Genomic DNA, 12,137 nt, shown 5'->3' with positions numbered 1-12,137 from the left:
AAAAAATGGAATAAACACATCGACGGGCTGGCAGCTATACGCCAAATGAGGGCGCCCTTCAATATTTTCATTTTAGTTAAAGGGATCGAGCGGATCGAGCGATCACTCTAATTTGAAGTTTTCTAAAGGTTTTAAAACGGAAAGGTAGATGCTACTTTCAAATCTCTGGGTGATCGCTACTCGTGAATAAGGATCTGGGTGAGTGACTGTAACAAATTGAGGATATTTAACTGCCATTCAAAAGGTACAGTTCGGGACATAATTACTTTTTTAATTAACCATAAAATTAAATTAAATGATATTGATATTTGATACTTGATTACATCATTAATTTTACTGTAGAGTTATGATTAGATTTTATACAAAATCTTCCCAATCGGCCTAATCCCTCCTCATGTATAATTGTTGATCATGATTACGGAATACGTGGCTCTGAATATCATGGGAACTCTGATCCGACTCCGAGTCCAAGCACAAAAACTTGCTAATCAATAAACACAGAAAAGTTTAACATACAAATTACAATACCAGCCAAAATTACATGTTATTTAATAACATTGTTGTGATTGGTGCTAAGCAAAGAAGTTGGTCAATCAGTATTATCTGCTTAAAAAGGGTCTGTATTATGTATCGAACGGTTCCAAATACATTGAATTATTGCCTTTAATAAGCAGCGCTTTAAAGGAACACGTTGCCTTGGATCGGTCGAGTTGGTCTTTCAAAAGCGTTTGTAACCGTTTGTTATAAAATGCATATGGTTAGAAAGATGTTTAAAAAGTAGAATACAATAATCCACACACATTTGCCTTGAAATTGCGTGGTTTTCTTTTTACTTTGCGAACTAACACGGTCGGCCATTTATGGGAGTCAAAATTTTGACTCCCATAAGTGGCCGACCGTGTTTGTCGACGAGGTAAGAGGAAAACCACGCAATTTCGAGGCATGATGTTTGTGTGGATCATTATATTCTACTTTTTAAACATCTTTCTAACCATATAAATGCATTTTATAACAAACGGTTACATACGCTTTTGAAAGACCAACTCGACTGATCCAAGGCAACGTGTTCCTTTAAGTTTAAAATTGGCCCCATGGTTTGACAGAAATTAGAATAGCAGCGGAAAGAACCTTCTTTCTACTGCCATGACCATGAAGAAGCACTGATTCATCAGACAGTTCTATTCCTATTGGTGGAGAGCGTGTCAAGTGGGGGTGTTTAAACGGTTGATAATGACCAGCTGGAACTGTTTATAACCGGCTGGCTTCCGTGTCGGGCGTGCAAGATTATCACGTGGAACGCAATTCATAGCTATCAGTAACATCGCGTAATCTGTTTTTAATCGCGCGCGCATAATCAATTTTTAAGTGCGCGTGCGTACACACCCCATGCATCAAACAGATTCTTCACGTTTGTGAACAAAATTTTTCCAATCTCGAATTTTCAATTGTCAAAGTGTCTATAATTGTATTTCTTAAACAAAAGGGCAGTTGTAAATGGAATTAAAAGAGTAGTGAATCCTTACTAAACGTCTGTTTAAAACCTTGCAGGGTCGTCGGCTCGGGCCTTTGTCACACGGCATTGACCCTGCCGGTTTTAAACGTCAGTTTAAGAACTCGTCGCTACCATTTCATTCCCTTAGTAACGAAAAACATAATCCATTGTTCTGAATCCTTACCATTGCTCAATGTTGCTACCGTTGTGGGTATTAAGGCTGGCAAAGAATATAATGAATTGTATTGAAATAAATGCTTCTTGTTTTTCTCTGTTTTAGTTTTAGATTTCATCTGTTCATTGAAGTCTGAACCCAAGCAAAGGCGTTTTGAAGTCTCGACTAGTTTCGATTGAAGTCAAGATAGATAAAATGTTGAGCTTGGTGCCAGTCATGAAAAAACAGCAAGTTCTAAATTGCAGCTTTTCTGCATGGTACCCCATCTTCAAACACATCACAATAGACAGGTAAATATCTGACATAGAGTTATATAATAGAGGGCGCACTGGTGATGCTGCTTGCACAAACGCGACGGGACCGCAAGGAGACACGCGCCATTTTATACGCGCGTTGAATACGAAGTACACATTGGAGTTTGTGTTTGTTGAATGCTATGTGATGCTGTTTTGTCAACTTAAAAAATGGCTGCATGTGTGCATACCGGGCCACGTAAATAGGCCAGTGCGCCCTCTAGTTCTTATATATATAACTCTATGATATCTAATTACAGATCTTGGTTGAATTCTGGGGTGGATTTCACAAAGAGTTAAGACTAGTCTCGAGTAAGCAGAGTTACTCATCCTTACTTAGGACTTGTCTTAAGTTTTTAATAACTCCTTGGACTAGTCTTAAGTTTGGACTGTCTTTGTGAAATCGACCCCAGATGTAGTAATGAAATCATTGATGCCTCAAAAGTATACTTAATCACTGTAGCTCGCAAGCTCTATGAAACCTTTAAACAAGGGTGCTTGCTACATGTATGTGAACTAGAAACACCTGTGTTAAACCCTAGTGGAAGTCGGGTTGGTGAAGTGGTGTCTTGCCACACCTTTCACCTCTGGGACCCTGGTTCAAATCCCACCAGGGGCTCTATGTGGATTGGGTTTTCAGATCCCAGTTGACTGCATGGGTTTTTCCTTGAAAAATTTTCTGGGGTTTTCCTCCCATGTCTTAAACTTAAATTTCTTCATTGTCTTCTCTCTTCTCGTTTGGCTCTAATAAGAGCGTTGAGAATATATCCAAATCCCAAAACCCATTCTCTTTAACAATAAGTATTCTCGGTTCATTTTTAACCCTAGTTCATGAGATCTACGGCTTAATGTCCTGAAAGGACAAAGCAACCAAGGTAAGGTATGTTACTAAGGAAAGTGCCACAACTGGGATTCGAACCCTCAATCTGCTGATCAGAAACACCAGAGCTTGAGTTTGGTGCTTGTAACTGTCGGCCACTACACACCACAAAGTTATATTTGTATGCTTTACTTGCAGGGTTAAATTGTTTTAACTTTTGATGTTCTGTGTTTTTATTGCTAGCCATATCCTGCCACTGTCAAAGGAGTTCCTCGCTTATTTGGATGCTGATGGAATTTATCTTCCTAAGAGGTGAGAATTAAACAAATATAATTTCTTCCTTACTCTGGCCACGGGGCTACATTGTAGCTGGGTGGTCTATATATTAGCAATGCCAAGGCCTGGGTTTGAATCTCACCAGAGTGATTTTCCTATGGATTGTTTGGATTGTACTGAGTATACAGTGCTTTTATACACATCAGTATGGGTAAAAACAAACTGTATTCTTTATACCCGATGGAAAACTAACATCTATAAGACTTTTATTGGGGATGCTAATGTTGTGATGAGGTTGTTTTGTTAGTTCGTTTGTGAGGCCCTTAAAATTTTACGATCTTTCACGTACATGTACTTGACTAATAAGTTGTATAAAGTCCATTTCATGACATCAATTTCCGCCAACCTCAGTCCCACAGATGCACCCAGTGACATCATAGATGACACAGAGGAGATAGATCACAACAAGACACCCTCTTTCCCAGATCTGGAGGCATCCATAAAAGAATCAATTCAGAGTCTCGGAGGTAGAGTGTTTCCAAAACTCAACTGGAGCTCACCGAGGGTAAGCAAAATTCACCGGTTGTGTTTAAGAGCACTGGACTCAACCTCTGGGCCAAACTTCATAGAGCTGCTTAAGCAGAAATTATTGCCTAACAACTGTCTGCTAAGCAGAAATGAACAGGACACCAGTTACAAACTGTACATGGTAGTTTGGCTGATAACCTTATTCTGGTAAGCATAATTCTGTTTTGCTTGGCTACTTTTTGTGCTTAAGCAACTCTATGATATTGGGCCATGGTGTTTTTTGATCAGCAGAGTGTGTGTTTGAGTCCTGCTCATGGAACTTGTATCCTTTAGCAAGATACTTTACCATAATCGCTTTGTCCTTTGAATGGGACATGAGGCAAAAGAGGTGCTTTGAGGCAAGAGGCAAAAGGTCTTATGCACTAGAATTGCTGTAAAAGAACCCAGAACACTTCAGGCCTGATACTTAAGACGGTTGCAGTCCAGTGTATTAGCCCTGCCCCTACCCCTTTTGTACAGGATTATTTTTAGCGCTAGACCAATTTTAGTGGGGGCTCTAAATCCAATTTAGTCCACTGTGTAGGCGAGTGGCTCGCCAAAATTATTCATGATTAGATATTGGGCCATCCGAATTGCTGAAGAGCAATCTGCGGGAAATCTGTGCTGGGAAGCACATTGTATTTTGCTCAAAGTGCTGGCGAAATTTGTTCTGGGCAGGTCCCGCCGGCACTGCCCACCGTGGCTACAACTCTGCAACTCACCACTAGAATGATTTTAAAACTGTTTTTATTTGTTTTTCAGGATGCATCCTGGATGGCGCGTGGCAACACCTTGAGGTGTTCTCGTGTGAATGACGTCCTCCTTCTGCTAAAGAGTTCGGATTTCGTTTCACATGACCTCTCGTTACCGTATGTACATTGAAATCCTTGGGTGTAGGGTTAAAAGCAGTGGACACTATTGCCAATTACTCAAACTAATTATTTGCATAAAAACTTACTTGGCAACGAGCAATCGAGAGCTGTTGATAGTATAAAACACTGTGAGAAACGGCTCCCTCTGAAACGTAGTTTTTTAAAAAAGGGGTAATTTCTGAAAGCACACAAGTTTGTGCAACAAGGGTGACTTTTCTTTCATTAATTTCTTTGAGACAATTGAGACTAAATTCTCACAGATTTGTTATTTTATAAATAATGAATGACGTCACGATGCAAATCCATGGTGAACAAGCAAGCTGGTCGCCTAGCTTTCTTGCTAACTTGTGAAATTTTTCTGCAACAATAAGCATGCAAATTTGCTCACCATTAAGCAACGCTATGAAATTGGGCCCTGACATGAAGTAGTTAGAATCGTGATGAGAGGAACCAAGGATCCAGCAGTGATCCAGCCATAGCTGTAGCCGCCATGGCTTAAACTCTCTGAAATATTCAAATACTGCAAATGTGTTAATTTTTAATATATTGCTGGTTTTGATCATAGATTTGAACACTGCACAGATTGTGAAGATGGCCAAAAAAACAACGTGAAATATGAGGTAGGAAGAAGTACCAAAAACGGTTCTTTCATCTTGTCCAAATTCATGCTTCTAAGAAAGCCACATTGTGACTCTGAGTTGATTGGTTTAACTGAGCTCCCAGATGTGATTTACTAAGACAATTCCTCACTCTAACAAAATCCAACAAGGTACATGAACTCAACACCCAACACACTGTTGGAATCAGTTTCCTAGTGCAGTCCTCGGTCCAACACCATACAGTAACTCAACATCCAAACTGTTGGACTCTGATCGTGGTGGTGTATGTCTGATCCCATGCGAAGCATAATCAGTTTCCTAGTGCAGTCCTCAGTCCAACACCATACAGTAACTCAACATCCAAACTGTTGGACTCTGGTCGTGGTGGTGTATGTCTGATCCCATGCGAAGCATAATCAGTTTCCTAGTGCAGTCCTCGGTCCAACACCATACAGTAACTCAACATCCAAACTGTTGGACTCTGGTCGTGGTGGTGTATGTCTGATCCCATGCGAAGCATAATCAGTTTCCTAGTGCAGTCCTCAGTCCAACACCATACAGTAACTCAACATCCAAACTGTTGGACTCTGACAATGGTGGTATGTCTGATCCCATGCAAAGCATAATCAGTTTCCTAGTGCAGTCCTCAGTCCAACGCCATACAGTAACTCAACATCCAAACTGTTGGACTCTGGTCGTGGTGGTGTATGTCTGATCCCATGCGAAGCATAATCAGTTTCCTAGTGCAGTCCTCGGTCCAACACCATACAGTAACTCAACATCCAAACTGTTGGACTCTGGTCGTGGTGGTGTATGTCTGATCCCATGCGAAGCATAATCAGTTTCGTAGTGCAGTCCTCGGTCCAACACCATACAGTAACTCAACATCCAAACTGTTGGACTCTGATCGTGGTGGTGTATGTCTGATCCCATGCGAAGCATAATCAGTTTCCTAGTGCAGTCCTCGGTCCAACACCATACAGTAACTCAACATCCAAACTGTTGGACTCTGGTCGTGGTGGTGTATGTCTGATCCCATGCGAAGCATAATCAGTTTCGTAGTGCAGTCCTCGGTCCAACACCATACAGTTGCTCAACATCCAAACTGTTGGACTCTGGTCGTGGTGGTGTATGTCTGATCCCATGCGAAGCATAATCAGTTTCCTAGTGCAGTCCTCAGTCCAACACCATACAGTAACTCAACATCCAAACTGTTGGACTCTGGTCGTGGTGGTGTATGTCTGATCCCATGCGAAGCATAATCAGTTTCGTAGTGCAGTCCTCGGTCCAACACCATACAGTAACTCAACATCCAAACTGTTGGACTCTGGTCGTGGTGGTGTATGTCTGATCCCATGCGAAGCATAATCAGTTTCGTAGTGCAGTCCTCGGTCCAACACCATACAGTAACTCAACATCCAAACTGTTGGACTCTGGTCGTGGTAGTGTATGTCTGATCCCATGCGAAGCATAATCAGTTTCGTAGTGCAGTCCTCGGTCCAACACCATACAGTAACTCAACATCCAAACTGTTGGACTCTGATCGTGGTGGTGTATGTCTGATCCCATGCGAAGCATAATCAGTTTCCTAGTGCAGTCCTCGGTCCGACACAATACAGTAACTCAACACCCAAACTGTTGGACTGAGGTGGTATGCACAAAACCATCTTAAGCAAAATCAGTTACATGTACTAGTGCAGTCCTTAGTCCAACACCATACAGTAACTCAACACTTAAACTGTTGGACTGTGGTGGTATGCCTGATCCCATGTAAGGCAAGATCAGTTTACAAGTGCAGTCCTCAGTCCAACACCATACAATAACTCAACATCCAAACTGTTGGACTCTGATTATGGTTGTATGCTTGATCCCGTGTAAAGCATAGGCCTGATCAGTTAACAAGTGCAGTCCTCAGTCAAACCATTAGCTTTCTGTAGCATTTAATGTTGTAATTTTTGAAAACCAAACCAAGTCTCAAGATTTCTATTATCTTTTTTTCCCCATGTTGAGTCTAACAGCTTATTTTGAGAAGATGGACTGATATTTCAGAAGCGACAGAGTTCAGAGTTTTCGTCAAGAATGATAACATCATCGGTAGGTAACCTAATTTGTTGTTTTTGCTTCCAAGAAAACTATACGTAACTATCTGGAAACTCAATTTACCAGTTAACTGGAAACTGAAATCCCTAATCTTGTTATATCAAAAGGCCTGATGCTTCAAGGAGGTAACGAAGGTGATTGCCTCTGTGCCCGCTGGTCATTGCCTTGCAGCCCTTGAAATGCTCATAGTATAAATTTACAGTTTCCCCTTAGGGTGCCGCTTAACTGAGGAGAAAATTCCTTGGTGTCCTTGCCCTTAAGGAAAACGAAGCATGCAGGCCTGCGTCAAGTAATTAGCCACAAGGGAAACTGACTGGGTAAATTTTAAATGATTTTGGTTTGAACAAAGACTAGAGCAGGACTTGCACCTGAACAAAGATATTGACAATTAGGGAGACTGCCAACATTCAGGCTAGATAGCTCATTTGGAAGAGTGCCGTCAAGTCAATCCGGAGGTTGCAGGTTCAAGGCCCGCTCTAGTCCAAACTCTTTGTTCAACCCAAAATTGAAGTATCTTGATAAAATACTGAAGTATCTTGTACAATTTTGTTATTTATATACTTCTGTCTCCTCTCCAGGTATTTCTCAACGAGACCACACAAATTTCTTTCCCGATCTCATCCCATTAGCGGATGATATCAACCTTGAGATTGAGGATTTCCATGACAGACACATCGCAGGAAACTTTCCTGACCATGATTGTAAGTTGACCTAGTCAAGGATGTGCTATAAGCCCTATTCACTCTGCATCTACATGTATTATCCACATGGAATACAGCCCAGGGGCGACTCAGGAGTTTTTTACCCCACGGTTTACCCGAGTCATATTTTGTAGACCATTCCTCTAACTTTCTCAACTCCCTTGGGAGCACACAACTCCAAGCTACTTAAGCCAGTGCCAATGGGTTAGTCCAACACAATTCTGTCTCAGCCCTCTCAGGTTCCCATTTATACACCTGGGTTAAGAGAAGCAAGTATAATCAAGTGCTTTGCTGAAGGACACAAGTGTCAAGACCAGGACTCGAACCTACAGTCTGGAGTCCAGTGTGCATGACCGCTCGACAACCGACACACCAGTTTTGCTTTGGTGTTCAGTTTACTTATTGATAACTTCTGCTCATGGTTCCACCTCTTGAAACAAATTTTTAACCTGTTAGATTTAGTGTATACAATGTACATCTACATTTATATAGGATTAAAACAACAATGGGCCATATTTTTGACCGCGTGAGGGCGCTCTCAATCACCTCCGGGGGTATATTCATTCATACGCAAAACAGTTTTTAAAGATTGGAACACATTATAACCACAGACATCTAATCCATCACAGACAATAAGACTTTAAAAGGAGCCGTTATAATCCACCTCTAAAGCAAATTGAAACTACGGCGCAACAAAAGTGACAGAACGCCTATTAATTTGTGCAGGGCGAATCGCGTGTACCCCCGGAAGTGATCAAAATACTATTTATAGCGCCCCCGCGCGGTCAAAAATAAGGGGCATTGAACAGTTCCATAAGCCAAGGGTATACTTTGCTTTTAAGTTTAAGTTGTCTCATACCTTTTTTTCAATTTACTTTACAGATGTATATGACATTTATCGACAAGATAAGGTAAGTTGTTCTGTACAATATTAAGTTGTTGTTTTCTCTATTTCTTTTGAGGGGGGGGGGGGGGTGTTATAGGTAAAGAAGAGGGTTACTTAAAACACAACTGTGAAGATAAGATAAAGATTCAATCTAGCTCTGTGGTTTAGTGGTAAGACATCTGCAGCCGATTTCACAAAACGCTAGGATTAATCCTATCTCGAGTTAGGATGAGTAAGTCGTCCTAACTTTGGATTAATCTTAAGGTATGCATTCTACAGTGCAGGGCTGGGACTCGTCCTAAGTCCTAAGATTAATCCCAAGTTTGGAAGAGTTTGGTGAAATCGACGGCTGCTCTTGCAATGCAAAGGGGATACAGTGCTTTATACACATCGGTTTAAGGGTAAACAAAATCACATTTTCAGGAGTAGCTAACTTCGCTGCAAACAGCCCTACTAGCATACAACAAAAATTATTAGCAGTGTAAACATAAAATTTGTCTATTTGTAAAATTTGTCTGCGCAGCTAAAGTAATATTTCATACATCTTCACTTTACAGAGGAAATTTCTGCTGATAGATTTCAACCCTTTCGGTGAAGTGACAGACCCATTGTTATTCAACTGGACTGACCTGAACCAGCTCGACGTCACAAGTCCCGAAAGTCAATCATGGGTAAGGAAGAATGTCAAAATTGATCAGAAAAATGTCCTTCAAAAAGTTTCAAAATAAGTTTTGGTTTGACCAAAGAAAAAAAGGACTAGAGGGGGACTTAAACCTGCAACCTCTGGATTACAGTGCAATCTAGCAATCTAGTCTTGGTTTTTCATCTGATGAGATCACTATTAAAGATGTTAACTTTTATATACTGTGCACAAGCAAAGGGTACATGAATATGTCCATACCCAGGGTGCACCCAGACGCATACATTGTGCACAAGTTAACTGAGCTATCTAGCCCAAATGCTGACAGTCTACCTATTTTGTCATGTCTTTGCTTGGGCTGCAATTCAGAAGCCATTCAACAGCTAACTGCCGCATAACCAGGGATCACACCAGAGTTTACAATACAACCTGGGAAGCAGCAGCAGAGGGATTACCTTTAAGGGATGCAACTTCTTAGGTTACTACAATGTGGAACTTATAAGCCTTTTTGAGGTATGGCGGACGTGATACGCGCCCGTCACACGCCGCGACTGATGCCACGCTCACCATGTTGGTGGTCATTAGGTTTACGTGTAAACGGCGCGTGGCCTAAAATGCGCACTTTACTGAATAACATACGTTCTATTTCTATGGTCAATACACACAAATTTACCACAACTTTACAGTGTTGTAGCATCGTGTTCGCCATATCTCAAAAAGGCTTATTGATTGTGTTTCAATACCTCTAGATGCAATTTGAGTTCAAACAGTTCCAGACTACCTCTTTACTTTGTTTTCTTTTTATTCCTTTTTTTAAGGAAACGTTCCGAATTGTCCGTAGCTTTGAGGGCATCCAACCAAGTCAGTATCTTAGTTACCGCATTCCAATGGACATCCTTCACTTAACGACAGGAATGGATGCCAACAAACTTGCTGATTTTCTCAGAATGGTAAGAAAATGAAAAACAAAGATTGAATTTTACTCTTAAACCATGTAAGCCCGGTTTATACTTCCTGCGAATGCAAATGCGAAGCGAAGTTGACGTGAATTCGACGTCACACCTCTGTTTTCGCTGCAAATGTTCGTGAGAGTTGAGCACAGCTCAACTGCTGCGAATTATTCATTGCAAATCTCTGGCATCAACATTCGCTTCACATTCGCATTCGCAGGAAGTATGAACCGGGCCTAAAAGGGAGATTATATCGTTGGTAATTGTACTACAAAAAATAATGCCCATAACAACTGACTTGAAAGAAGCTCTCTGTAGATAATGTATACCATGTTGAGAAACAATTTCCTTCTGAGGAATGTGGTTTTAGAGAGTAAAAAACTTTAGCCTCCGAGAAAGACTCTGCTAGGGTGGAATTGCAGGCCATTAACTATTATTTGCAGAAATATTTTTACCCATTAGTAAAAGATAATCAGATAAACATAAATCCAAAACAGTAAAGACAACGATGCAAAGTCTTGCTGCGCCTGGCATGTCCCCCCTTTTTCGCGCCATGAGCTTCAACACAAGACAGAAACCGACGCGCTGCAAGCATTCTTCTTGTATGCCTAGGCCAAGGGCATGGACCAATTGTCTTATCAGAATTAATATGAAATTCCATAATAAATTTGAATTCTTTGTATTTTGATTCAGGAAATGCAGATGCCAGACCAACAGGAATCCTCATCATCAGATGATGAAGATGCTTCACCAGTGGATGAAGATCAACCAGAGAAATGAAGCAGGAATAGACCCCCCCCCCCCACTCCATGCCACCGCTGAGGTCAATTACTAGTCTTGGTGCAAGACGTTGTCATTCACTATCACTCAACTATCACCATCCCCCGCTCCACTTCTGCTTGCGGCACACATCAAAAGATAGCGGGCGCTGTTCCAGATCACCCCACCATGCCACTATCAAAACTCTCTACTCTCTTAGTGGAAAGGTCGCGATGTGTGTAGAGTTGAGTGTATGGGGCCTATGGTAGTACCACTGAGGTGGACTAACTCAACAAGAACGCCTTGCACTAAGACTAGTCAATTACAGAAAACGTGACTCTCTGCAAATAATAGGTTAGACTGGTCCCATCAGTGGATAAACTTGCAGTTACGTGAGCTTCAATTTCTGCCGTATTGGTCCACTCCGAAGTGGCGTAGTTTGTCAGATAATACACCAGGGGTCGATTTCACAAAGAGTTAGGACTCGTCTCATCTCGAGTTAGGACGAGTAATTCGTCTTAACTTAGGATTAATCTTAAGGTCTGCATGCTACAGTGCAGGGTTGGGACTCGTCCCAAGTCCTAAGATTAGTCATAAGTTAGAAAGAGTTTTGTGAAATCGACGGCAGCAGTTAACTGTGCTTTCGATCGGCTAATTCTGCATGTATAATGTTTACAATATGTAATTAAGAGAATGTGTGTGTACACTGTGAATGGATGCATGGTCAAAGGTACATCTGCCAGGATCCCTCCATGTGCTCATGGCTGGTATCTGGCGTTATTCTCAAGCTTTAAAGTGTAGCCTTAGTTGTTCACGCGCTGTTTCAGCTTGTGACATCAAACGTAAAGGGTCTTTATATGCATGGTTGTCATCATGCCGCCATCTTAGAGATATACAATAATGAAAACATGGTACTTGACACATATAGAAACCAGATTTCGGTTGCAAAGTGTTTGAATGAATGATTCCATGGTCTATAAAGGAATCCCATAGGAGCTGCTGATTGG

General features: G+C 41.3%; 1 protein-coding gene across 2 annotated transcripts; it reads left to right on the top strand.

The window, feature by feature from the left end:
• The first annotated feature begins 75 nt into the window (after nt 1–75).
• LOC117307269 (cell division cycle protein 123 homolog) lies at nt 76–11,658 on the top strand. 2 transcript variants are annotated; one of them, XM_033791978.1, is made up of 12 exons: nt 76–198; nt 1,773–1,957; nt 3,024–3,092; nt 3,468–3,621; nt 4,386–4,492; nt 5,061–5,115; nt 7,113–7,188; nt 7,773–7,895; nt 8,778–8,806; nt 9,339–9,452; nt 10,240–10,371; nt 11,065–11,658. In XM_033791978.1, the coding sequence occupies exons 2-12, from the start codon at nt 1,863–1,865 to the stop codon at nt 11,149–11,151; spliced, it is 1,041 nt and encodes a 346-aa protein (XP_033647869.1). In that variant the 5' UTR covers nt 76–198; nt 1,773–1,862; the 3' UTR covers nt 11,152–11,658. The 2 variants fall into 2 exon arrangements, with proteins under 2 accessions (XP_033647869.1, XP_033647871.1); XM_033791980.1 differs by having other exon boundaries at nt 76–244.
• Nucleotides 11,659–12,137: the final 479 nt, after the last annotated feature.

This window comes from Asterias rubens, chromosome 2, assembly GCF_902459465.1.
Source record: "Asterias rubens chromosome 2, eAstRub1.3, whole genome shotgun sequence".
Classification (NCBI taxonomy): Eukaryota; Metazoa; Echinodermata; class Asteroidea; order Forcipulatida; family Asteriidae; genus Asterias; species Asterias rubens.
The sequence above is the reverse complement of the archived record's forward strand: the minus strand, read 5'-3'. Positions and strand labels throughout refer to the sequence as shown.